The sequence below is a fragment of the Hylobates moloch genome, unplaced genomic scaffold (genome assembly GCF_009828535.3).
Source record: "Hylobates moloch isolate HMO894 unplaced genomic scaffold, HMol_V3 SCAFFOLD_12, whole genome shotgun sequence".
NCBI classification, from domain to species: domain Eukaryota; kingdom Metazoa; phylum Chordata; class Mammalia; order Primates; family Hylobatidae; genus Hylobates; species Hylobates moloch.
This window is the reverse complement of record NW_026652287.1, coordinates 41,601,941-41,628,763: the sequence shown is the minus strand read 5'-3', so window position 1 is coordinate 41,628,763 and position 26,823 is coordinate 41,601,941. Positions and strand designations below refer to the sequence as shown.

General features: G+C 52.6%; 1 protein-coding gene across 1 annotated transcript in view; it reads left to right on the top strand.

The window, feature by feature from the left end:
- LOC116479491 (unconventional myosin-If) overlaps positions 1-26,542 on the top strand; it is a 42,509-nt gene extending 15,967 nt beyond the window's left edge. The window contains exons 2-18 of the mRNA XM_058424578.1: positions 6,265-6,402; positions 7,304-7,393; positions 7,476-7,570; positions 8,625-8,712; positions 8,834-8,923; positions 9,889-10,020; positions 10,179-10,313; positions 11,362-11,494; positions 11,694-11,890; positions 13,742-14,023; positions 16,346-16,432; positions 17,613-17,780; positions 19,790-19,875; positions 21,754-21,835; positions 24,774-24,880; positions 25,234-25,332; positions 25,435-26,542. Of these exons, the coding sequence (XP_058280561.1) occupies positions 6,265-6,402; positions 7,304-7,393; positions 7,476-7,570; positions 8,625-8,712; positions 8,834-8,923; positions 9,889-10,020; positions 10,179-10,313; positions 11,362-11,494; positions 11,694-11,890; positions 13,742-14,023; positions 16,346-16,432; positions 17,613-17,780; positions 19,790-19,875; positions 21,754-21,835; positions 24,774-24,880; positions 25,234-25,332; positions 25,435-25,705 (2,280 nt within the window). The 3' untranslated portion in view covers positions 25,706-26,542. The remainder of the gene's footprint in view (positions 1-6,264; positions 6,403-7,303; positions 7,394-7,475; positions 7,571-8,624; positions 8,713-8,833; positions 8,924-9,888; positions 10,021-10,178; positions 10,314-11,361; positions 11,495-11,693; positions 11,891-13,741; positions 14,024-16,345; positions 16,433-17,612; positions 17,781-19,789; positions 19,876-21,753; positions 21,836-24,773; positions 24,881-25,233; positions 25,333-25,434) is intronic.
- The last annotated feature ends 281 nt before the right edge of the window (positions 26,543-26,823 follow it).

Sequence of the window (26,823 nt, the reverse complement as noted above, 5' to 3'; positions counted from 1 at the left end):
AAAGAAAGGAAAGAAGGAAAGAAAAAATGGAAGGAAAGAAAGAAAGAAAAAGAAAGAAAGAGAAGGGAGGGAGGGAAGGAAGGAGGGAGGGAGGGAGGGGAGGGGAGGGAGGGAAAGAAAGAGGAAGAAAGAAAGAGAGAAAGAGAGAAGAAAGAGAGAGAGAGAAGAAAGAAAGAAAGAAAAGAAAGAGAAAGAAAAAAGAGATTGAGAGAGGGAGAGAGAGAGGAAGGAAGGGAAGGAGAGAGGGAGGAAGGAAGGGAGGGAGAGAGGGAGAAAGGAAGGAAGGGAGGGAGAGAAGGAGAAAGGAAGGGAGGGAGGAAGAAGGAAGGAAGGAAAGAAGAGGGGAAGGAAGGAAGGAAGGAAGGAAGGAAGGAAGGAAGGAAGGGAGGGAGGGAGGGAGGGAGGGAGGGAGGGAGGGAGGGAATTCATGCTGACTACTCAGGCCAGGAGCAGTGTGAGGGGTTGAAGCCCTGACTACCCCAGCATTCCATTCTCTGTCCCTGCTGCCGCCACACCTCCACACCTTTCCCCAGACAGTTAACCCTGGCTGGTGCACCCTTTCTCCCAGCTGTTTATCAAAACCCTTCTCCAGCCAGGCACAGTGGCTCACACCTGTAATCCCAGCATTTTGGAAGGCCAAGGTGGGAGGATCACTTGAGCCCAAGAGTTATAGACATCAGCCTGAGCAACAAAGCAAGACCATGTCTCTATGAAATATTTAAAAATTAGCCAGGCGTGGCTAGGCGCAGTGGCTCACACCTATAATCCCAGCACTTTGGGAGGCTGAGGTGGGTGGATCACAAGGTCAGGAGATTGAGACCATCCTGGCTAATACAGTGAAACCCTGTCTCTACTAAAAATACAAAAAATTAGCCGCCATGGTGGGGGGCACCTGTAGTCCCACGTACTCGGGAGGCTGAGGCAGGAGAATGGCATGAACCCGGGAGGCGGAGCTTGCAGTGAGCCGAGATCGTGCCACTGTGCTCCAGCCTGGGTGACAGAGCAAGACTCTGTCTCAAAAAAAAAAAAAAAATTAGCCAGGCGTGGTGGCATGTGCCTGTAGTCTCAGCTACACAGGAGGCTGAGACAGGAGGATCACTTGAGCCCAGGAGGTCAAGGCTGCAGTGAGCCATGACCTTGCCACTGCACTCCAGCCTGGGGACAGAGTGAGACCCTGTCTCAAAAACCAAACCAAAACAAAACAAAAAAATACTTCTCAGCACCAGCCCAGCCTCCTGTGCGTGTAGATAGAGGCAAGAACCTGTTCTTTCTTTTTTCTTCTTTTTTTGAGACCAAGTCTAGCTCTGTTTGCCCAGGCTGGAGTGCAGTGGTGCAATCTCGGCTCACTGCAACCTCTGCCTCCCAGGATCAAGCGAGTCTCCTGCCTCAGCCTCCTGAGTAGCTGGGATTACAGGCGTGCACCACCACACCCGGCTACTTTTTTGTATTTTTAGTAGAGACGGGTTTCATTATGTTTGCCAGGCTGGCCTCGAACTCCTGACCTCAGGTGATCCACCCGCCTCAGCCTCCCAAAGTGCTGAGATTACAGGCGTGAGCCACCACGCCCAGCCAAGAACCTGTTATTTGCTGTTGAATAGACCCAGGTTCAAATCCCACACCCTTGGAAACAATACCTGTATCTTTAGTCCAGTGTCCTTAAGGAAGCTGCTATACTTCTCCAGCTTCCGTTTCCCTTCGAGCCTACCCCACACTGAGATGGTGTGATGATGGCTGGCAGTATCAATGATCTACATCCCCCAAAGCAGGCACAGCATAGGTGCTCGGTGAGTGTTAATTCTTTCCTTTTTTTTTTTTAAGATGGAGTTTCACTCTTGTTGCCCAGGCTGGAGTGCAATGGCACCATCTGGGCTCACCGCAACCTCCACCTCCCAGGTTCTAGCGATTCTCCTGCCTCAGTCTCCCGAGTAGCTGGGACTACAGGAGCCCGCCACCACGCCCAGCTAATTTTTGTATTTTCAGTAGAGATGGAGTTTCACCATGTTGGTCAGGCTGGTCTCAAACTCCCGACCTTAGATGATCCACCCGCCTCGGCCTCCCAAAGCTCTGGGATTGCAGGTGTGAGCCACCACGCCCAGCCGTGTTAATTCTTTCAAATGCCCCTCAGCCTGGCTCTATCCTCATGACCACTCAGGCTTGGGGAGGGGCACCAGCCTCCCATCCCACCTTGTTCCCCGAGAGTAGTTCATCCTCTCATCAACCCTGGGAAGTGGAGCTGCCTCTCCCTTTTTATAGATGAGACAATGGAGACTCACAGCAGCATCTGTTCGCCCAGTCAGGATCAGAACCCAGATCTACCCCCATGCCAAAGGCTGGGCTTATTTAATGCCCATGGGCATCCCTCAACAACCTCTAGCTATCAGCACGTCCAGAATCTGATCATGTACCTCCACCCCCCCAACCCCACTCAAGAACATTCCGTGGCTCCCCAGTACCCCCAGGAGAGACTGGCTCCACTTCTGCCTTACAGTTGCCCATGTGGACACTTCTGCTTGTGCCCTGCCTGTATCCCTGGAATCCACTGGCAAACACAGTCCACTTTAAAGACTTCAATCCCGGGCTGGGAGCGGTGGCTCATGCCTGTAATCCCAGCAGTTTGGAAGGTCGAGGCAGGAAGGTCGCTTGAACTCAGGAATTCAAGACCAGCTTGAGCAACATGGTGAAATCTCATCTCTACCAAAAATACAAAAAATTAGCTGGGCTTAGGTGTGTGCCTGTAGTCCCAGCTACTCAGGAGGCTGCGGTGGGAGGCTCGCTTGAGCCGCGCAGGCAGAGGTAGCAGTGAGGCATGGTCTCACCACTGCACTCCATCCAGCCTGGGCAACGCAGTGAGACCCCATCTCAAAAAAAACAAAAATACTTCAATTCCCAGCTTTGTTTGCTCTGGTGGTTTTTGCTCTGAATCTGGGTTTCTTTCTTTACCTTTGTGCCCTGTTATTTGACAGAGAAAAGACTCAGCCCCAGTCTCTGTCTCCAGGAGCTCCTGGCCTGGGGATGGGGGGCTTCCAGGAGAAGAGACATTTTATCTGACCATGAGTTCACCAAATGGGGTAGCTCCAAATTGCCATCACTCCTATCTGTCAGACTACTCCTTTGCAGAGATGTATTGAATAGAGATAGAGTGAGCCTGAGAAAGGCAGGGTGTTTAAGGCACTAGATAAATTCAGTCGGGCTAAAAGGAGAGCAACCAGGGCAGGCTTCCTGGAAGAGGAGTTTTTTGGAGAGCATGTGCCTCAGTCTCCTCCATGGGGCCTAAAGAAAGCGTTGTCTGGGTCAGGCAAGGTGGCTCATGCGTGAAATTCCAGCACTTTGGGAGGGTGAGGTGGGAGGATCACTTGAGGCCAGAAGTTAAAGACCAGCCTCAGCAACATAGCAAGACCCCATCAATACAAAAAAATTTAAATATTAGCTGGGCATGGTGGCACACAGCTGTGGTCCCAGCTATTCAGGAGGCTGAGCTGGGAGGATCTCTTGAGCCCAGAAGGTCAGGGCTACAGTGAGCTATGATCCTGCCACTGCACTCCAGCCTGGGTGACAGAACAGGACTCTGACTCAAAAGAAAAAGAAAAAGAGAAACTGAGAGAGGAAATGAAATGAAAAAAATGGCAAGCTAGGAAGGTGCTGGCACTGCTGAGGGGCAAGGTGAAGGGACACAGAGGAGAAGGCTGCGGCAGGGGCAGCAGGGGCAGCAGGGAGGCAGGGCTGGGAGTAGAGGGTGGAACTGAGGAACAAAGTCATACACAGGCAGAGTGCAGAGGTCACAGCACATGGTGGCCTGGAGGAGCTCAAAGGGACCAGCTGGTATGTGTGACCACAAGAGAAGAGGAGAGGTGGGAGGGGAGAAGGAAGGAGGCCACCTGGCAGCAGTGGGTCAAATGCCACAGAGAAGGCAGGGACTGGCCTGGGCCTGGGGAGGGGACGGGGGATGTGAAAGGGAGAGGCTGGGAGGCTGGCAGGAAGTGAGAACCGGGATGCGCCCACTCCCCACCAAGCCGCCCGGTCTCCCTGCTCTGCTCCTGCAGCCTGCAGAGCCCCAAGCACCCTGTGCCCTGCCCGCCAAGCCTGGCATCCTTCATGGGAAGTGAGGGGCACTAGGTGGGGTGACGGATGGACAGAGAGACCAAAGGAGAGGGCTGAGGGGCTGGGCGCAGTAGCTTACACCTATAATCCCACCACTTTGGGGGACTGAGACAGATAATCCATTCAGCCCAGGAGTTCAAGACCAGCCGGGGCAACATAGCAAGACCCCATCTCTACGAAAAAATACAAAAATTATCCAGGCATGGTGGCACACGTCCGTAGTCCCAGCTACCTGGGAGGCTGTGGTGTGGTGGAAGGATTGCTTGAGCCCAGGAGGTTGAGGCTGCATGGAGCTGTGATCACACCACTGCACTCCAGCCTAGGCGACAGAGTGAGACCCTGTCTCAAAACTTTTGTTGTTGTTTGTTTGGTTTTTTTGTTTTTGTTTGTTTTTGAGACGGAGTCATCCAGGATGGAGTGTAGTGGCAAAATATGAGCTCACTGCAACCTCTGCATCCTGGGCTCAAGTGATCCTCCCACCTCAGCTTCCAGAGTAGCTAGGACCACAGACACATGCCACCACTCTTATCTAATTTTTCTATTTTTTGTAGAGATGGGGGGGTCTCACTATGTTGCCCAGGCTGGTCTTGAACTCCTGGCCTCAAGCAGTCCTCCCGCCTCAGCCTCCCAAAGTGCTGGGATTACAGGTGTGAGCCATTGCGTCTGGCCCCACTGATCTTTTACTGTCCTCATAGTTTTGCCTTTTCCAGAATATCCTATAGTTGGAATAAGACAGTATATAGCCTTTTCAGATTGCCTTCCCTTTTTTTTTTTTTTTGGCCGGGCGCGGTGGCTCACGCTTGTAATCCCAGCACTTTGGGAGGCCGAGGCGGGCGGATCACGAGGTCAGGAGATCGAGGCCATCCTGGCTAACACAGTGAAACCCCGTCTCTACTAAAAAATACAAAAAAATTAGCCGGGCGTGGTGGCGGGCGCCTGTAGTCCCAGCTACTCGGAGAGGCTGAGGCAGGAGAATGGCGTGAACCCGGGAGGCGGAGCTTGCAGTGAGCCGAGATTGCGCCACTGCACTCCAGCCAGGGCGACAGAGCGAGACTCCGTCTCAAAAAAAAAAAAGAGACAGAGTTTCGCTCTTGTTGCCCAGGCTGGAGTGCAATGGCACAATCTCGGCTCACCGCAACCTCCGTCTCCCGGGTTCAAGTGATTCTCCTGCCTCAGCCTCCCGAGTAGCTGGGATAACAGGCATGTGCCAGCACACCCGGCTAATTTTGTATTTTTAGTATAGACAGGGTTTCTCCATATTGATCAGGCTGGTCTCGAATCCCGACCTCAGGTGATCCACCCGCCTTGGCCTCCCAAAGTGTTGGGATTACAGGCGTGAGCCACCGCGCCCGGCCCCAGATGGGCTTCTTTCACTTAGTCATATGCCTTTAAGTTTCCTCCATGTCTTTTCATGGCTTGAGATCTCATTTTCTTTCTTTCTTCTTTCTTTCTCTTTCTTTCTTTCTTTCTCTTTCTTTCCTTCTTTCTTTTTTATAGAGACGAGGTCTTGCTATGTTGCCCAGGCTGGTCTCGAACTGGCCTCAAGCGTTCCTCCTGCCTCAACCTCCCAAAGTGCTGGGATTACAGGCATGAGCCACTACACCTGGCATAAAAAAATTTTTTTAATTAAAAAAAAAAAAAAAGGCGGGTATGGTGGCTCACGCCTGTAATCCCAGCACTTTGGGAGCCTGAGGCGGGTGGGTCACTTGAAGTCAGGAGTTCCAGACCAGCCTGGCCAACATGGTGAAACTCCGTCTCTACCAAATATATTAAAAATTAGCTGGTCGTGGTGGTGGGCACCTGTAATCCCAGCTACTCGGGAGGCTGAGGCAGGAGAATCGCTTGAACCCAGGAGGTGGATGTTGCAGTGAGCCGATATCGCGTCACTGCACTCCAGCCTGAGTGACAGAGTGAGACTCTGTCTTTAAATAAATAAAAATTAAAAATAAAAAAAAGTAGAGGGCTGAGGGCTGGATCTGAGCACTGCAACTTCTGTCTGAGGCAGGGGGCCTGGCTTGGACCCTGCCAGCCTCTCCTGGAGTTGGGGAAGGAGGAATGGAGGTGGGGCGGGGGAGGTGGGACAGAACCCGGAAGCTGATGGTGTTGGTGAGCCAGGTGCCGCGTCCCCGTGCAAGGACTCACCCCGACCCCCCTCTCACCCCCCAGGGCAGCAAGGAGCGCTTCCACTGGCAAAGCCACAACGTGAAGCAGAGCGGCGTGGACGACATGGTGCTTCTTCCCCAGATCACCGAAGACGCCATCGCCGCCAACCTCCGGAAGCGCTTCATGGACGACTACATCTTCGTACCCTGGGCCAAGGCTAGGGGTGGGCAGGCAGGGAAGGAATGAATGGCTGGGCCATGAACGGAGAGGAGGGTGAAGGAGCAGAGGGAGGAATGGGCCGGGAGAGCACCAGGCGGTAAGACAGAGGACAGATGGAGTGACAGCAGGGCTCTGATTGGGGGCAGCTGTGGCTGCCACTGCTCCCTCTGTCCTGGGGAAGCTCAGCCCCAGCGTGTTCCATTTCCCCCATTCCGGATCCAACCCTGTTTGTCCTTTTTTTCTTTTTTTTGAGACGGAGTCTTGCTCTGTCACCCAGGTTCCAGGCTGGAGTGCAGTGGCACGATCTCAGCTCACTGCAACCTCCACCTCCCGGATTCAAATGATTCTCCTGCCTCAGCCTCCCAAGCAGCTGGGATTATAGGCATGCGCCACCATGCCTGGCTAATTTTTTTGTTTTTGTTTTTTGTGTTTTGTCTTTTGTTTTTGAGACTGAGTGGCTCTTGTTGCCCAGGCTGGAGTGCAATGGCACGATAGCTCGCTGTAACCTCTGCCTCCCAGGTTCAAGCAATTCTCCTCCCTCAGCCTCCCAAATAGCCAGGATTACAGGCACGCACCACCATGCCCAGGTAATTTTTTGTATTTTTAGTGGAGACAAGGTTTCACCAAGTTGGCTAGGCTGGTCTCAAACTCCTGACCTCAAGTGATCCACCTGCCTCGGCCTTCCAAAGTGCTGGGCTTACAGGCATGAGCCACCACGCCCGGCCAGCCCTGTTTTTTCCAAGAGACTCGAGATACATCCATTATCTCCATCTCTTCCATCTCCAAGCAATGGAGTTTTAGGAAGCCCTAGGTGGGGGCAGGATGAGGGGACAGGGAGGACAAAACCTACCAGGACACCACACGACCCTTAACCATCCCTCAGACCTACATCGGCTCCGTGCTCATCTCCGTAAACCCCTTCAAGCAGATGCCCTACTTCACCGACCGTGAGATCGACCTCTATCAGGGCGCGGTGAGGCTGGGGCTGGGTGGGAGGCACAGCCCCAAGACCTCTGGCCCCCCGCCCTGGGCTGAGACCTGACCTCCCCCGCCAGGCCCAGTATGAGAATCCCCCGCACATCTATGCCCTCACGGACAACATGTACCGGAACATGCTTATCGACTGTGAGAACCAGTGTGTCATCATTAGGTATGGACAGAGTTGGGGGCCACAGACCCTGCTGACCAGGCCCCCGATGAAACATCATCGCCCCCAGGGAGGTTTGCCTGAAACTCCCAATCTGAACAGAGCCCTGCTGTCCCTCTCTGCCCTCATTCTGTTTTATTTTCCTTGTCACCATCTGACTCACGATGTATTTTATTGATTCATTCTGCTATTGTCTGTCTGTCCCCTCTAAATGTCACCTCAGGCCAGGTGTAGTGGCTCATGCTCATAATCCTGGCACTTTGGGAGGCCAAGGCAAGAGGATCTCTTGAGGCTAGGAGTTCAAGACCAGCCTGGGCAACATGGCAACACCCTGTCTCTTTATAGATAATAATTAGCTGGGCACGGTGGTGCATGCCTATAGTCCCCAGCTACTCAAGAGGCTGAGGAGGGAGGATTGCTTGAGCCCAGGAGTTCCAGGCAGGAACAGGTGCTATGATCACACCACTGCACTCCAGCCTGGGCAACAGAGTGAGACCCCATCTCAGTCAATCAATCTATGCCAGCTCTATGAGAGCAGAGAGAAAGAGAGAAAGAGAGAGAGAGAGAGAGAGAGAGAGAGTGTGTGTGTGTGTGTGTGTGTGTGTGTGTGTGTGTGTGTGTGTGTGACAAAGTCTCAGTCTGTCACCCAGGCTGGACTGCAGTGGCGCAACCTCAGCTCACTGCAACCTCTGCCTCCCAGGTTCAAGCAATTCTCCTGCCTCAGCCTCCTGAGTGGCTGGGATTACAGGCACCCACCACCATGTCTGGCTAATTTTTGTATTTTAGTAGAGACTGGGTTTCACCATGTTGGCCAGGCAAGTCTCAAACTTTTGACCTCAAGTGATCCGCCCTCCTCAGCCTCCCAAAGTGCTGAGATTACAGGCGTGAGCCACTACGCCCGGCTGAGAGCAGAGATTTTATCTGTCTTGTTCATTACGGTATCCCCAGTACCCGGAATACTGGCAGGCACACAGTAGGTGCTCAATGAATGAATGGTCAGGCACTAAAAAGGGCTCTTCCCCATCCACTGATCATTTATTCCTCCATTCATCCCCAGTGGAGAGAGTGGAGCTGGGAAGACAGTGGCAGCCAAATACATCATGGGCTACATCTCTAAGGTGTCTGGCGGAGGCGAGAAGGTCCAGGTGAGATGAGGAAAACAGAAGGATGAGCTAGGTCGCCCTCACCTGCATGGTAGTGCAGCCCCACCCATCTGCACTCCTGCCTCAGTCTGACTTCTTCCCACCCCACCTGCCTCTGCCCCAGCACGTCAAAGATATCATCCTGCAGTCCAACCCGCTGCTCGAGGCCTTCGGCAACGCCAAGACTGTGCGCAACAACAATTCCAGCCGCTTTGTGAGTCTCTGCAGCCCTGCTTGGAGCAGCTGCTCCCTCCATGCTGACCTTTCTACACACACACCCACACATACACACACTTGCATTGCCAAGACAAGAGCCCATTGGAAACCCAGCAGGAAATACCTACTCCTGAAGGCGAGACTCACTTCCTGCTCATGGTCCATTTCAAAAGAGAGTCCCCCATTGGCAGAACTGTGGAGGCCATGACACCCCTGTGTAACATTCTTAAATGCTCCCCCAGCTGCAGCCATGCTACATTGTTCCCATTCACATTTCAGGTCCAATTTATTCCCTCATTCATTCCTTCTTTCAACAATAGTTCTGGGACTCGTTCTTTGTGTGGGTGCTGTGCTGGGCCCAGTGGAAGTCAGGATAGGTAAACAGATCTGGATTCAGGGTTTGATTCTGTCACTGTGAGCTGTGTAGCCTGGGGGAAAAAAAAATCTATGCAACTTCCTGAGCTTCCTCTGTTTGCTCATCCATAAAATGGGGATGATGTTAATATCCATCTCATAGACTTCAGCATTACACCTGCACATGGATGTGGTTTAATAAATTCCATACCCCTGGGCTGGGTGCAGGGGCTCACGCCTGAAATCCCAGCACTTTGGGAGGCTGAGACAGGCGATCACTTGAGGTCTGGAGTTCAAGACCAGCTTGGCCAACATGATGAAACCCCATCTCTACCAAAAATACAAAAATTAGCTGGGCATGGTGGCAGGTGCCTGTAGTCCCAGCTACTCAGGAGGCTAAGGCAGGAGAATCATTTGAACCCAGGAGCTGGATGTTGCAGTGGGCCAAAATCACGCCACTGAAGCCCAGCCTGAGCAACAGAGTGAGACTCTGTCTCAAAAAAAAAAGGAAGAAGGGAAGAAAGACGAGGCTCACAAGACCCATCCCCAATCCTTCCCCCACCTGCACCCCAGGACACTGGGGTGCTGACATGGTTCTCTTGGATTCAGGGCAAGTACTTTGAGATCCAGTTCAGCCGAGGTGGGGAGCCAGATGGGGGCAAGATCTCCAACTTCTTGCTGGAGAAGTCCCGCGTGGTCATGCAAAATGAAAATGAGAGGAACTTCCACATCTACTACCAGGTGCAGGGAAGGGGCCGGGGGAGAGGGAGCCCCACCTGGAGCCCAGCAGGGTGGACAGTGGGAAGGTAAACACCTAGGAGGGCATGGCAGGGCAGATGGAGGATCACAGGGGCTGAGCCAGGCAAGCACCAGATGCATGAACATGGCACACCCTCCAGCTGCTGGAAGGGGCCTCCCAGGAGCAAAGGCAGAACCTGGGCCTCATGACACCGGACTACTATTACTACCTCAACCAATCGGACACCTACCAGGTGGACGGCACGGACGACAGAAGCGACTTTGGTGAGACTCTGGTGAGCACCGGCCTCTACTCCAATCCCCGGCCAGGCAGACCTCAGCCCCAGAAACCCTCCTGAGTTACAAATTAGGAAACCGAAGCCCAGGCCAGGCACGTGGCTCAAGCCTGTAATCCCAGCACTTTGGGAGGCCGAGGCAGGCGGATCACTTAAGGTCAGGAGTTTGAGACTGGCCTGGCCAACGTGGTTAAACCCTGTCTCTACTTAAAATACAAAAATTAGCCAGGCGTGGTGGTGCGTGACTGCAATCCCAGCTACTGGGGAGGCAGAGGCAGGAGAATTGCTTGAAAACGGGAGGCAGAAGTTGCAGTGAGCCGAGATCACACCACTGCACTCCAGCCTGGGCAACAGAGTGAGACTCCATCTCAAAAAAAAAAAAAAAAAAAAAAGGCACGGTGGCTCACATCTGTAATCCCAGCACTTTGGGAGGCTGAGGCAGGTAGATCACCTGAGGGCAGGAGCTCAAGACCAGTCTGGCCAACATAGTAAAACCCTGTCTTTATTAAGAATACAAAGACTAGCCAGGTGTGATGCCATGCGCCTGTAGTCCCGGCTACTCAGGAGGCTGAGGCAGGAGAATCGCTTAAACCCGGGAGGTGGAGGTTGCAGTGAGCCAAGGTAGCACCACTGCACTCCCGCCTGGGTGAAAGAGTGAGACTCTAAAAAAAAAAAAAAAATAGGAAACCAAAGCCCAGGCTGGACATGGTGCTCATGCCTATAATCCCAGCTACTCGGGAGGCTGAGACAGGAAAATCGCTTGAACCTGGGATGAGGAGGTTGCAGTGAGCCAAGATCATGCCACTGCACTCCAGCCTGGGCAACAGAGGGAGACTCTGTCTCAAAAATATAAAATATAATAAAAAACAAAGCCCAGAGAGGTGCAGGCACTTACCCAAGGTCACGCAGCAAGTGATTGAAAGGGATAGGACAGGGACCCAAGGGTGCTCACTCCCTGAATCCATGCCGTGGTCCCTCAAGCCTGCCTCTGGTGGCAGGCTGGAGGCCAGGATTCACGTCACAGTTTCTGCCCCCGTTGTACCCACAGAGTGCTATGCAGGTCATTGGGATCCCGCCCAGCATCCAGCAGCTGGTCCTGCAGCTCGTGGCGGGGATCTTGCACCTGGGGAACATCAGTTTCTGTGAAGACGGGAATTACGCCCGCGTGGAGAGTGTGGACCGTGAGTGTGGGTGTCAGGGAGGGCGGGATGGAGGCCTGTGGGTGTGTGAACTGCGTCCTCCTAGCTCAGCCCCCAGGAAGCTGAGAGCCCACGAGGCAAAATGTGGGTGTCACTGGGCAAGATGGGGATAATAGGAGGCCCATGCAGGAGGCACAAGAGCCCAACCGTCCCGTTTTTGCCCTGACCTTTGCCCTGGTAGTCCTGGCCTTTCCCGCCTACCTGCTGGGCATTGACAGCGGGCGACTGCAAGAGAAGCTGACCAGCCGCAAGATGGACAGCCGCTGGGGCGGGCGCAGTGAGTCCATCGATGTGACCCTCAACGTGGAGCAGGCAGCCTACACCCGTGATGCCCTGGCCAAGGGGCTCTATGCCCGCCTCTTCGACTTCCTCGTGGAGGCGAGTAGGGCTGGGGCTGGAAGGCACAGTGGACGCTCTGGGGTCACAAACATTTATGGAGGCCGAGTGCAGTGGCTCACGGCTGCAATCCCAATGCCTTGGGTGGCCGAGGTGGGAGCATCCTTTGAGGCCAGAAGTTCAAGACCAGCCTGGGCAACATAGCAAGACCCCCATCTCTAGAGAAATTTCAAATTAGTTGGGTGTGGTGGTGTGCACTTTTAGTTCTAGCTACTCAGAGGGCTGAGGTTGGGGGATCATTTGAACCCAGGAGGTTGGGGCTACAGTGAGCTATGATTGCACTGTTGGTACTCCAGCCTGGGTGACAGAGCAAGACCCTGTCTCTAAAAAAAAACTTTTGGCCAGATGCAGTGGCTCATGCCTGTAATCCCAGCACTTTAGGAGGCTGAGGTGGGCGGATCACTTGAGGTCTGGAGTTCGAGACCAGTCTGGCCAACATAGTGAAACGCCATCTCTACTAAAAATTACCCGGGCGTGGTGGAACATGCCTTTAATCCCAGCTACTTGGGAGGCTGAGGCAGGAGAATCACTTGAACCTGGGAGGTGGAGGTTGCAGTGAGCCAAGGTCGTGCTATTGCACTCCAGCCTGGGCAACAGAGAGAGACTCTGTCTTGAAATAAATAAATAAAATAAAATAAAAACTTTTTTAATGTATGGAGTCAGCCTGGGCAACATGGCAAAACTCTGTCTCTACAAAAATACAAAAATTAGCCAGGCATGGTGGCTGGTGCCTGTAATCCTGGCTACTCAGGAGGCTGAGGTGGAAGAATCCCTGACCCCAGGAGGTTGAGGCTGTAGTGAGCCATGATCAAGCCACTGCACTCCAGTCTGGACAACAGACTGAGACCCTGTCTCAAAATAAAAATTAAAATAAATAAAGTATAAAATGTATGGCCGGGCGCAGTGGCTTATGCCTGTAATCCCAGCACTTTGGGAGGTCAAGGCGGGCAGATCACCCGAGGTCAGGAGTTCCAGATCAGCCCTGGCCAACATGGCAAAACCCCGTCTCTACTAAAAATACAAGAATTAGCCAGGTGTGGTGGCACATGCCTGTAATCCCAGCTACTTGGGAGGCTGAGGCAGAAGAATCTCTTGAATCCTGGAGGCGGAGGTTGCAGTGAGCCGAGATTGTGCCACTGGCATTCCAGCCTGGGCAACAGAATGAGACTCCATCTCAAAAAAAAAAAAAAAAAAAAGAAAAAAAAAGAAAAAGCCCCATAAGGTAATTGCTATTATCAACCCCTTTTAAAGATAAGAAAATAGAGGTGCAAGGCCGGGCACAGTGGCTCACGCCTGTAATCTCAGCACTTTGGGAGGCTGAGGTGGGCGGATCACGAGGTCAGGAGATCGAGACCACGGTGAAACCCCGTCTCTACTAAAAATACAAAAAATTAGCCGGGCGTGGTGGTGGGCCCTTGTAGTCCCAGCTACTCGGGAGGCTGAGGCAGGAAAATGGCGTGAACCCGGGAGGCAGAGCTTGCAGTGAGCCAAGATCATGCCACTGCACTCCAGCCTGGGCGACAGAGCGAGACTCCGTCTCAAAAAAAAAAAAAGAAAAGAAAATAGAGGTGCAGAGAGGTTCAGGGGCAGAGTCAGCTCCGGAGTCAGGGACCCTGATACACTGACACTTGGGTTTCTCCTCTGAGTGACTGATTAGGGGGTGGGGACACTGTACACAGAGCCAGGAAGGGCAGAGCTAAAGAGGGCTGGAGGGAAATTGGCATGAGGGGACATCACCCATGAAGTTGGCTAGGCGTGTGTCTAAGGAGTGGTGGGCAGGGGCTTCAGATCTGACCGATGCCCACTGACCTCCTGTCCCCACCCACACCGCAGGCCATCAACCGTGCTATGCAGAAACCCCAGGAAGAGTACAGCATCGGTGTGCTGGACATTTACGGCTTCGAGATCTTCCAGGTACGGCCCCCTGCCTCCAGCCCACATCCTGTCCTCCCTGGGGCTGCCCAGGGTGGCCACAAGAACTTCCAGCACCAGGACATTGAGGGAAGGAACCTTTTCCTCCTTCTGCAGAAAAATGGCTTCGAGCAGTTTTGCATCAACTTCGTCAATGAGAAGCTGCAGCAAATCTTTATCGAACTCACCCTGAAGGCCGAGCAGGTGGGCAGCCAAGCAGTCAGGGATGGGGGATCCTGGGGTGGAGGTGGGGTGGAAGGACCATGAGGATCCCTTAGCAACTAGGGGACACCCCAGCCCTCCCCGCCGCGTTCCCACCTCTCTGTGCCAACCTACCCAGGTTCCATAGTGATACTTCCTTCTGCCTCTAAAGCTTTGGGAAGGACCGTGTCTCTTAGTTCATTCATTCAGCAGTTATTTATTGAGCACCTGTTGTGTGCCAGGCACTGTTTAGGGTGCTTGGAGACACAGCCATGAACAATAAGGCAATAGTCCCTGCTGTCTTCATTTTGCCCCTCCCCCAGAAGCAGAGCCTGAGGCAAGGATTCAGAGACAAATGGTTTTTCTGGGAGGCAATCCCAGGAAGCTCCAAGAGGAGACTGAGGAAGTAAGTCAGGGATTTTTTTTTTTTTTTTTTTTTTTTTGAGACAAAGTCTTGTTCTGTCGCCCAGGCTGGAGTGCAGTGGCATGATCTCGGCTCACTGCAACCTCTGCCTCCAGGGTTCAAGTGATTTTCCTGCCTCAGCCTCCCGAGCAGCTGGGACTACAGGCACCCACAACCATGCCCAGTTAATTTTTGTATTTTTAGTAGAGACAGAGTTTCACCATATTGGCCAGACTGGTCTCAAACTCCTGACCTTGTGATCCACCCACCTCAGCCTCCCAAAGTGCTGGGATTACAGGTGGGAGCCACCATTCGCCACTTTTTTTTTTTTTTATTTGAGACAGGAACTCGCTCTGTTGTCCAGGCTGGAGTGCAGTGGTGTGATCACAGGTCACTGCAGTCTACACCTCCTGGGCTCAAGCAATCCTCCCACTTCAGCCTCTCAAGTAGCTGGGACCACAGGCACACACCATCATGTCTGGCTAATATTTTAAAACTTTTTTGTAGAGTTGGTGTTACACTTTGTTTCCCAGATTGGTCTTGAACTCCTGGCCTCAAGCAATCCTCCTGCCTTGGCCTGCCAAAGTGCTGGGACTACAGGCATGGTTAACATGCCCAGCCTTGAGACAGGGATTTTTTAAAAAGAGAGAGAGAGAGAGAGGCTGGGCGCAGTGGCTCACGCCTGTAATCCCAGCACTTTGGGAGGCTGCGGTGGGTGGATCACCTGAGATCAGGAGTTTGGGACCAGCCTGGCCAACATGGTGAAACCCTGTCTCTACTAAAAATATAAAACTTAGCCGGGTGTGGTGCCAGGCACCTGTAATCCTAGCTACCCAGGAGTCTGAGGCAGGAGAATCGCTTGAACCCAGGAGGCAGAGGTTGCAGTGAGCCGAGATTGCACCACTGCACTCCAGCCTGGGCAACAGCAGAAGGAGACCCTGCCTGAAAAAAAAAAAAAAAAAAGAAAAGAAAAAAGAAAGAAAAGAAAAAAGAGAGACAGACCGAGCCAGACACAATCACTCACACCTATAGTTCCAGCTATCTAGGAGGCTGAGGTAAGAGGATTGCTTGAGCCTCGGGGTTCAAAGCCAGCCTGGACAACATAGTGAGACCCCATCTCTACAAAAAAACATAAAAATTAGCCAGGCATGGTGGTGTGCTCCTATGGTCCCAGCTACTCAGAAGGCTGAGATGAGAGAATCACTTGAACCCTGGAGGTCAAGGTTGCAGTGAGCTAGGATCGCATCACTGAGCTCCAGCCTGGGTAACAGAGCAAAACCTGGTCTCAAAAAAAAAAGCAAGCTGTGTGCAGTGGCTCATGCTTGTAATCCCAGCACTTTGGGAGGCCGAGGTGGGCAGATCACCTGAGGTTGGGAGTTCGAGACCAGCCTGACCAACATGGAGAAACCCTGTCACTAATAAAAATACAAAATTAGTCAGGCGTGGTGGCACATACCTGTAATCCCAGCTTCTCGGGAGGCTGAGGCAGGAGAATCACTTGAACTCGGGAGGCGGAGGTTGCGACGAGCCAAGATCGTGCCATTGCACTCCAGCCTAGACAACAAGAGTGAAACTCCATCTCAAAAAAAAAAAAAAAAGAGTCCAAATAATGTGTTAATGAGCACGTTATGCTGTGGACTACTGGGGTGCAACTGCACTGGGACTCGAGGAGGCTTCATAGAGCACACAGAGAAGCGAGGGGGCTGGGGTATTTATCCACCCACTCCTGTTGATTATTGGTCAAGGACTGCTGAAACCAGATGTAATTCCCTGGCACTTCCAGCCTTGCCCACACAGGAGTGATGGGCTTTGTTACCAGAGACAGTCCTAAGTGATGAGACGGAGAAGGGGAGAGGACATGGGGGGAAGGGTGGCCACACCTTTTTCACTGGCCCCCACATCCACTCCCTTTTCCACCCTAGGAGGAGTACGTGCAGGAAGGCATCTGCTGGACTCCAATCCAGTACTTCAACAACAAGGTCGTCTGTGACCTCATCGAAAACAAGCTGGTGAGGGCTGGGTCAACTTTGGCGGGGGCATCTCACTGGGCCCCTGAGCTGAGTCAGGAAGATGGGGGGAGGGCCAAGGGCGTTATGGCATCCTCAGGCCCTTCCCTACCCTACACTCAGGCTTTCCAGCGACAGAGCACAACCAAAATGTCCCTTCCGCCCCTCATCCATTCATTCCACCTACTTGTCCACCTTTCGCTTAATCATTCAATAAACATTCCCCGGGAACCCCAGCTCAGAGTTAGAGTCAAATTTGCAGATTCCATGCCGGTGGCTCACACCTGTAATCCCAGCACTTTGGGAGGCCGAGGTGGGCGGATCACCTGAGGTCGGGAGATCGAGACCAGCCTGACCAATATGGTGAAAACCCGTCGCTACTAAAAATACAAAAAATTAGCCAGGCGTGGTGGCGGGCACCTGTAATCCCAGCTACCCGGGAGGCTGAGGTGGGAGGATCACTTGAGCCCAGGAAGTCAAGGGTGCAGAGAGCTATGATTGCACCACCACACTCCAGCCTGAGGAACAGAACAAGACCCTGTCTCAAAAAAAATTAAATTTAAGACGTATTTAGGTGGGACACGGTGGCTCATGCCTGTAATCCCAGCACTTTGGGAGGCCAAGGCAGGTGGATCACCTGAGGTCAGGAGTTCGAAACCAGCCTGACCAACATGGTGAAACCCCATCTCTACTAAAAAATACAAAAATTAGCCAGGCATGGTGGCGGCATGCCTGTAATCCCAGCTACTCCAGAGGCTGAAGCAGGAGAATCACTCGAACCTGGGAGATGGAGGCTGCAGTGAGCTGAGATCACACCACTGCTCTCCAGCCTGGGCAACAGAGCAAGACTCCGTCTCTAAATAAATACATACATAAGGCAGGTCCCCCTACCAAGGGATTCTAGTCTGGGGCCTGAATCTCTTGAGGGGTCCCCATGCACTTCTGCACCCCAGTGAGCTTCCACAGCAGCCCCACACACCCTTGCCCCCCTATCCCTTCCATCCCCGACCCCTGCAATGCTTTTTGTACTTATATTTGGAAGCTCCTGGTGCCCTCCCTGCTCCTAAAGCTCTAGCTCCCTCCACTCCTCCACCCCCTCCCTCCCCTAATCTCCCCACTGACAAGCTGTGGGGAAGCAACGCAGACCAAACTGAGCCGCTGCTGGCTCCCGCTCGCCCTGCAGAGCCCCCCAGGCATCATGAGCGTCTTGGACGACGTGTGTGCCACCATGCACGCCACGGGCGGGGGAGCAGACCAGACACTGCTGCAGAAGTTGCAGGCGGCCGTGGGGACCCACGAGCATTTCAACAGCTGGAGTGCCGGCTTCGTCATCCACCACTACGCTGGCAAGGTGCGCCCCCTGCCCCTACCCTACCCTGTGCCTCACAGACCCCCAGGGCTCTGGGCTATAGTCCCCACCCTCCAGCACCCAGGCGGGAAAGAGCGTGCTAGGACCCTCATCCAGGGCTGTAGAATTCCACTGTCCCCCTGCCTCAATCCACCCCCTACTAACCAGAACTACAGACCCTTCCGGCTGACCCCCCCAGGAACTCTCTAAGCCCCAGACTTGCCTGGACACCACCACCAACAACAACAACAACAGCAGCAGCAGCAGCACCACCAGCAGCACCATCATCACCATCACCATAATCACCACCACCACCACCAGCACCATCACCACCACCACCACCACCACCACCAGCACCACCACCACCACAACCACCACCACCACCGTGTTCCCTGGGCCAGGGCTGCAGAAACCCTGGCCTCTGATCCAGGCCACAGCTTCCCTTACACATCAACTCCCCTAACAGAGGGAACAGAATTCCCCCCAATTAACACCAGCTTGGGTACTAGACTGCCTATGCTCATGGATAAGCCCCAATGTGAGTCATAACCCCCTGACTAGGACACAGCCCCCCACCTTCTGATCCTAATTTGGAGAGGAAATCCCCAAAGCCCCCAGGCCCCTCCTGTGAGCTACCAGCCTTCAAAATGTGCTGAAGCCTCCTACAGACCCCTACCGAAGGCTACAGAAATCCACTGGACTCCAACCATGCCCGCAGCCCCGCTCCCCAAAAGACAGGACTACAGATTCTCAGGCAGTGATCCGAGGATCTCACAACATGAGAGCAGAAGTTCCTAGAAGTGCCCCTAAAATGGGCTGGAGAGGCTGGGAGTGGTGGCTCATGCCTGTAATCCCAGCACTTTGGGAGGCCAAGGCGGGCGGATCACCTGAGGTCAGGAGTTCGAGACTAGCCTGGCCAACATGGTGAAACCCAGACTCTACTAAAAATACAAAAATCATCTGGGCATGGTGGTGGGCACCTGTAATCCCAGCTACTCAGGAGGCTGAGGCAGGAGAATCACTTGAACCCAGGAGGCGGAGGTTGCAGTAAGCCAAGATTGTGCCACAGCACTCCAGCCTGGGCGACAGAGCAAGACTCCAACTCAAAAAACAAAAGCAAACAGGGCCGGGTGCAGTGGCTCACGCCTGTAATCTCAGCACTCTGGAAGCCTGAGGCGGGCGGATCACAAGGTCAGGAGATCGAGACCATCCTGGCTAACATGGTGAAACCCCGTCTCTATTAAAAATAAAAAAAATTAGCCAGGTGTGGTGGCACACGCCTGTAATCCCAGCTCATCGGGAGGCTGAGACAGGAGAATCGCTTGATCCCGGAAGGTGGAGGGTGCAGTGAGCTGGGATCGTGCCATTGCACTCCAGCCTGGGTGATAGAGCGAGACTCTGTCTCCAAAAAAAAAAAAAAAGCAAACAAACAAAAAGGGCTGGAGCTCCCATGTTCCCTCACCCAGGGTTGCAAAAGCCCTGCTCGGAACTACAGAGAGCCCCAAGGTAGCAGCTCCAGCCCCCAACCCTGGCTAAAGGGCCCCCAGGGATCCCTGAGCCAGGGCTGTTACCCTCCTGACACAGGCCCCCTGCACTGGCCCCCGATTGACCAGGTCACAGATATCCAATCTAACCTCTGACTCCCAGGGACCCCCCACCCAGGCTGCAGCCCCTCCACCCACCAATCTGAGCTATAACTTTCACTGCCCCCTGGCCTGTGATGCAAGCTGCAGCTCTCTCCCAGCTCATCTAGGTTGTAACCCCCACCTCCCCTTACCTCTGACCTGGGATACAGCCACGATCCTCTAACCTCAACTTGAACATCAGCCCTCCAGGAAGCCCGCCCCCCATCCCCTATTCTGAACTGTAGATACCCGCCAGCCAGCGCTGCAGACACTCCCTGATCCTCTCACCCCACAGCAGGCCCCAGGAAACCCTTGACCACCTGGGCTGTAAGCACCCCACGCCCACCCTCCCAGCCAGGTCTCTCAGTCCCTCACTGTCCCCTCCAGGTCTCCTACGACGTCAGCGGCTTCTGCGAGAGGAACCGAGACGTTCTCTTCTCCGACCTCATAGAGCTGATGCAGACCAGTGAGCAGTGAGTGGTCCCGGGCACGGGGACCTCCGGCTACAACCCCCCATGGGGATGGAGGGAGGACCGGGGCACCACCCCATCTTCCCCAGAGCTGCCATCTCGCCACAAACTCTAGGGAAGTGGCTGTGCAGCCAGGATGGTGTTTCTAATGGGACTAGTAGAAAAGTAACTATGGACTGAGGTAAAGGGTAACTCCAGAGGCCAGGCGCGGTGGCTCATGCCTACAATCCCAGCACTTTGGGAGGCCGAAGTGGACAAATCACTTGAGGCCAAGAGTTTGAGACCAGCCTGGGCAACATGGCAAAATCTTGTCTCTACTAAAATTATAAAAATTACCTAGGCATGGTGGCGCGCACCTGTAATTCCAGCTACTCAGAAGGCGGAGGCATGAGAATCGCTTGAACCCAGGAGGCAGAGGTTGCAATGAGCCAAGATTGCGCCACTGCACTCCAGCCTGGGTGACAGAGGGAGATTCTGTCTCAAAAAAAAAAAAAAAAAAAACCACAAAGAACGTAGTATTAGGTGTAAAGTAGTAAGTCGGGGATCCTTAAAGTGTTTGACATGTGGTTCCTAGACCAGCAACCTGGACATCTTTGGGCCTTGTTTCCAATGCAGAATCTCCCTAGCCAGAAGGATCACTGGAGGTCCCGAGTTTAAGACCAGCCTGGGCAACATTGAAAGACCCCTGTCTCTTAAAAAAAAATTCTTTTTTTATATACTTGTCTACTCTGCCAGCAAACATAATAATAATTAATTAATTAATTAGCTGGGTGGGGTGGCACATGCCTATAGTCCCAGCTACTCGGGAGGCTGAGATGGAAGGATCACTTGAGCCTAGGAGGTGGAGGCTGCAGTGAGCCGTGATTGCGCCACTGCACTCCAGCCTTGGCAACAGACCTTATCTCTGAGGGGAAAGAAAAAGCAGAATCTCAAACTCCGCCCCAGACCTCCAGAATCAGAATCTGCATCTGATTCTGAACTATCAGAATCTGAACAATCAGGTTTAGAACTATCTGAATCTAACCTGATCTTTAAACCAGGATGCCCCACGCCTCCCAGGGATCCATGTGCACATTAGGGTTTCAGCAGCGCTTACTATTAAATCCACCCACTTTAAGCAGTGTCTAAATCAATGATGTTTAGCAAATTCACAGAATTGTGCAACTATCACCACAATCCAATTTTTTTTTTTTTTTTTGAGACAGTGTCTCTTACCCTGCCGCCCAGGCTGGAGTGCAGTGGCACGATCTCAGCTCACTGCAACCTCCACCTCCTGGGTTCAAGCGATTCTCCTGCCTCAGCCTCCCGAGTAGCTGGGATTATAGACGCCCACCATCATGCCCAGCTAATTTTTGTATTTTTAGTAGAGACTGGGTTTCACCATGTTGGTCAGGCTTATCTCACCTGTCTTCAGGTGATCCACCCACTCAGCCTCCCAAAGTGCTGGGATTACAGGCGTGCACCACCGCACCCAACCTTATTAACCATTTTAAAATGTACAATTTATCCACGGTGTTCCCTTTTTGTGACAAAGAAAAAAACAAATGAAATAAATAAATAAATAAATAAACACAATAAAATAAGATAAAATAAAATGTACAATTCAGTGGCATTCAATACACTCACACATTGGCTTGAGCCCAGGAGTTCCAGGCTGCAGTTCCTATGATCGCACCAATGCACCCCAACCTGGAGGACAAAGCAACCTGTCTCAAAAAACAAACAAAAAAACCAACCCTCTGCATCTCACCCATTACAGCTCCCCTCCACACTGAGAGAACCATATTTTGCATTGTGGCATTGAGGCTGCCCCACCCCTGGAGGAGGGCACCCCAAGGTCCAGCCATACCTCCAACTCCTCCTCTCCCCTCTCCTACCCAGGGCCTTCCTCCGGATGCTCTTCCCTGAGAAGCTGGATGGAGACAAGAAGGGACGCCCCAGCACCGCCGGCTCCAAGATCAAGGTGGGCCTGGGGTGTACAACGGGGAGGTGGGCCTGGGGAGGGCTGAGTTCCACCCTGCCTGGGGTCCAGACTCTGTTTCTCTCATTCCAATGTCTGTCTGTCCACCAATCCTGGGGCTTTTGCCTCTGTCTGTGATGTCATCTGTTCAGCAGGGTCTTCCTCCAGCTCTGGGTTTAGGGGGCTTGAACCAGCTTCTTGGAGGTCTCCATCAACACCTTCAATGCAGAAGTGGACCACTATCCTAACACATTTTTGTTTCATCTTTAGTCATTTACCATTTTTTTTAATTTGTGATAAAATATACATGACATGACATAAAATTTACCATCTTAATAATATCCAATAAATTTTTTTTTTTTTGAGACAGAGTCTTGCTCTGTCGCCCAGGCTGGAGTGCAATGGCACAATCTGGGCCCCCTGCAACCTCCGCCTCCCGGGTTCAAGCAATTCTTCTGCCTCAGCCTCCCAAGAAGCTGGGATTACAAGCATGTGCCACCACACCCAGCTAATTTTGTTTTTTTTTGTTGGTTTTTTTGTTTGTTTGTTTTGAGATGGAGTTTCACTCTTGTTGCCTAGGCTGGAGTGCAATGGCGTGATCTTGGCTCACCGCAACCTCTGCCTCCCGAGTTCAAGTGATTCTCCTGCCTCAGCCTCCTGAGTAGCTGGGATTACAGGCATGCACCACCATGCCCGGCTAATTTTGTATTTTTAGTAGAGACGGGGTTTTACCATGTTGGCCAGGCTGTTCTCGAACTCCCAACTTCAGGTGATCCGCCCGCCTCAGCCTCCCAAAGTGCTGGGATTACAGGCGTAAGCCACCGTGCTCAGCCTAATTTTGTATTTTCAGTAGACATGGGGTTTCGCCATGTGGGCCAGGCTGGTCTCCTGAGCTCAGGTGATCCTCCCACCTCAGCCTCCCGAAGTGCTGGGATTACAGGCGTGAGCCACTGTGCCCAGCCTATCTAAGAATATTTTAACCAGTTTTAAGGTCACAGCTCAGTGGTATTAAGCGCATTCACATGGTTGTGCAACCATCACCACTACCCATCTCCAGAACTTTCTCATCTTCCCAAACTGGAACTGTGTCCCCATGAAATACTCCCTATCTGCTTTCCAAGTCCCTGGCACTCACCATTCTGTCACTATGAATGTGACAACAACTCTAGTCTGGGCAACAAAACAAGACCCTGTCTCTACAAAAAATAAATTAAAAATGCAAGCATGGTAGTGCACACCTGGGGTCCCAGCTACTCGGGAGGCTGAGGCAGGAGGATCAGTTGAGCTCAGGAGGTCAAGGTTGCAGTGAGCCATGATTGCACCCCTGCACTCCAACCTGGGAACAGAGTGAGACCCTGTCTCTTAAAAAAAAAAAAAAAAATCAGACCTGGAGCGGTGGTTCACACCTGTAATCCCAGCACTTTGAGAGGCCAAGTCAGACAGATCACTTGAAGTCAGGAGTTCGAGACCAGCCTGGCCAACACGGTGAAACCCCATCTCTACAAAAAATACAAAAATTAGCCGGCATGTGCCTGTAGTCCCACCTACTTAGGAGGATGAGGCAGGAGAATTGCTTGAACCTGGGAGATGGGGGTTGCAGTGAGCCGAGATCATGCCACTGCACTCCAGCCTGGGTGACAGAGCAAGACTCTGTCTTAAATAAATAAATAAATAAAATAAAATAAAATAAAATAAAATAAAATAAAATAAAATAAAATAAAATAAAATGCAAGCCAGGCACAGTGGTTCAAGCCTGTAATCCCAGGACTTTAGGAGGCTGAGGCAGGTGGATCACCTGAGATCAGAAGTTGAAGACCAGCCTGGCCAACATGGTGAAACCCCGTCTCTACTAAAAATAGAAAAAAAAAAAAGAGGAGCTGGGTGTGGTGGCACATATCTGTAGTCCCAGCTACTCAGAAGGCTGAGATGGGAGAATCACTTGAACCTGGGAAATGGAGGTTGCAGTAAGCCAAGATCACGCCACTGCACTCCAGCCTGGGCAACAGAGCAAGATTTTGTCTCCAAATAAAAATAAAAACAAAACAAAATGCAAAATCCAAGGCAAACCTCTCAGGCATACACACAGTTTCCCTACCTCCAAAGTACCTGTCTCAGCCAGGCACAGTGGCTCAGACCTGTAATCCCAGCTACTCCGGAGGCTGAGGCAGTGGATCACTTGAGCACAGGAGGCTGAGGCTACAGTGAACTATCACGGCGCCACTATACTCCAGCCTGAGTGACAGAGCAAGACCCTGTCTCAAAAAAAATCACCCAGCCAGGCACGGTGGCTCATGCCTGTAATCCCAACACTTTGGGAACCGGAGGCGGATGGATCACCTGAGGTCAGGAGTTTATGACCAGCCTCACCAACATGGCAAAACCCCGTCTCTACTAAAAATTAGCCGGGTGTGGTGGCAAATGCCTGTAATCCCAGCTACTTGGGAGGCTGAGGCAGAAGAATCTCTTGGATCCAGGTGGTGGAGGTTGCAGTGAGCCAAGATGGCACCACTGCGCTCCAGCCTGGGTGACAGAGCAAAATTCCATCTCAAAACAAAACAAAACAAAAAAACAAACACCCAAGGTACCTATCTCCCTAAAGGACAAAAAGAAATGCTCTCATAAGTGCTCTATTACTCACTCAGCAAACATTTACTGAGCACTTACTATGTGCCAAGCTAACTGGTGAGTGCGGTAGACGTGAGAGCTCCTTGTCTTGGGTTCGAGGGTCAGGCAGACACCCCACATCAGTCCCACTAGCGTGGTGTGCACTAGTGGAGGTGCACACAGACTAGGGACATCTGGCCCCTGTGGCTTATCTGTTACCAGCCCTCACCCACCCCCAGTCTCTGTCTCTTGGGACTGTATCTAGGGTGGAGAAAAGAAGGGGCCAGAGGGTCCCATCTCTGTGCCCCCCCCACCCCTGCCTTCGCTTCTGCCTCAGAAACAGGCCAACGACCTGGTGGCCACGCTGATGAGGTGCACACCCCACTACATCCGCTGCATCAAACCCAACGAGACCAAGAGGCCCCGAGACTGGGAGGAGAACAGGTGATCCCCCCGCCAACCAATCCAAGATTCATCCCCCCCAGGCCCTGCAGTTACCCCTAGAACTGACCTAGACACCTCCCTGACCTCCTGTAGGATGACCCAGGGACTAGCACAGCCCCTCCCACAATCCCCCACCTGCAGAACTGACCCCAGAAGGGACCATCAGGACAAGATCCCTCCCCTCAGTCCCCAGACTGACCCCTGAAGCCCCCCCAGACCACAGAACTCGCCCCCCAAACTTCCCCCAGCATGAATCCAGATACCCCCAGGCCCCCCACCTCCAGCACCTCCCACCCATCTCCAGGACTGGTGACTCCCCACCCCGAGGGGACTCAGCCTACCCTCCCCACTAGGGTCAAGCACCAGGTAGAATACCTGGGCCTGAAGGAGAACATCAGGGTGCGCAGAGCCGGCTTCGCCTACCGCCGCCAGTTTGCCAAGTTCCTGCAGAGGTGAGGAGCCCTCCACCCCCGCCCTTGCCATCCCCCTCATCAGAACGCCCAGCCAGGCCTGTCTGCTATGAGCACTCCCACACCCCAGCCCTCCGCCCCCAGGTATGCCATTCTGACCCCCGAGACGTGGCCGCGGTGGCGTGGGGACGAACGCCAGGGCGTCCAGCACCTGCTTCGGGCGGTCAACATGGAGCCCGACCAGTACCAGATGGGGAGCACCAAGGTCTTTGTCAAGAACCCAGAGTCGGTGAGTGTGTTTGAGGGACCGGCAGAGAAGGAGGGAGACGGGAAGAGAGAGAAAGGTATAGAGAGGAACTCAGAGAGACAGAGGGAGACAGAGATTGAGAGAAAGATTGATAGATTGAGAGACTGAGAAACAGATTGAGAGAGAGAGATTGAGAAAGCAATTAAGAGATTAATAGACTGAAAATAAGAGACTGAAGAGACTGAGCGAGAGATTAAGAAAGACTGTGATTGAGAGAGAGAGACTGAGACAGACACTCTGGAAGAAACAGACCAAAAAATGTGACATAGAACAGAAAAAAGGCAAAATAAAACTAGCACCAGGTCAGGTATGGTAGCTCATTCCTATAATATCAGTGCTTTGGGATGCTGAGGCAGGAGGATGGTTTGAAGCCAGGAGTTCGAGACCAGCCTGGGAAACATAGTGAGACCCTGTCTCTACAAAAGACAAAAAGAAAAAAGAAAAATAGGCTGGGCGCAGTGGCTCACGCCTGTAATCCCAGCACTTTGGGAGGCCGAGGCGGGCAGATCACGAGGTCAGGAGATCGAGACCATCCTGGCTAACACGGTGAAACCCTGTCTCTACTAAAAATACAAAAAATTAGCCGGGTGAGGTGGCGGGCGCCTGTAGTCCCAGCTACGTGGGAGGCTGAGGCAGGAGAATGGCGTGAACCCCCAGGGGGCGGAGCCTGCAGTGAGCCGAGATCGCGCCACTGCACTCCAGCCTGGGTGAAAGAGCGAGACTCCGTCTCAAAAAAAAAAAAAAAGAATAAGAAAAATAACTATCACCAGCAAAGACTATATAAAGTAAAATTTAATTTAGACAAAAATTTCAGTCTATAGATTTTGATTTGGAGAAGATGGACAGGGTAGAAATAATGAAATTCACAACAGCAGATGCTTAGTGGTAAAATCTTATAAGAACATCAACAACAAAGACAGACTGAATATTTATAAAACAAAGAAAATGATCCTGATGAAAATAACTTTACTGACCAGGCACAGTGGCTCACAACTGTAATCCCAGCAATTTGGGAGGCTGAGGCAGGTGGATCATTTGAGATCAGGAGTTCGAGACCAGCCTGGCCAACATGGTGAAACCCCTTCTCTATTAAAAGTACAAAAATTAGCCGGGCATGGTGGTGCACACCTGTAATGCCAGCTACTCAGGAGGCTGAGGCAGGAGAATCACTTTAACCCAGGAGGCAGAGGTTGCAGTGAGCCAAGATCGTGCCACTGCACTCTAGC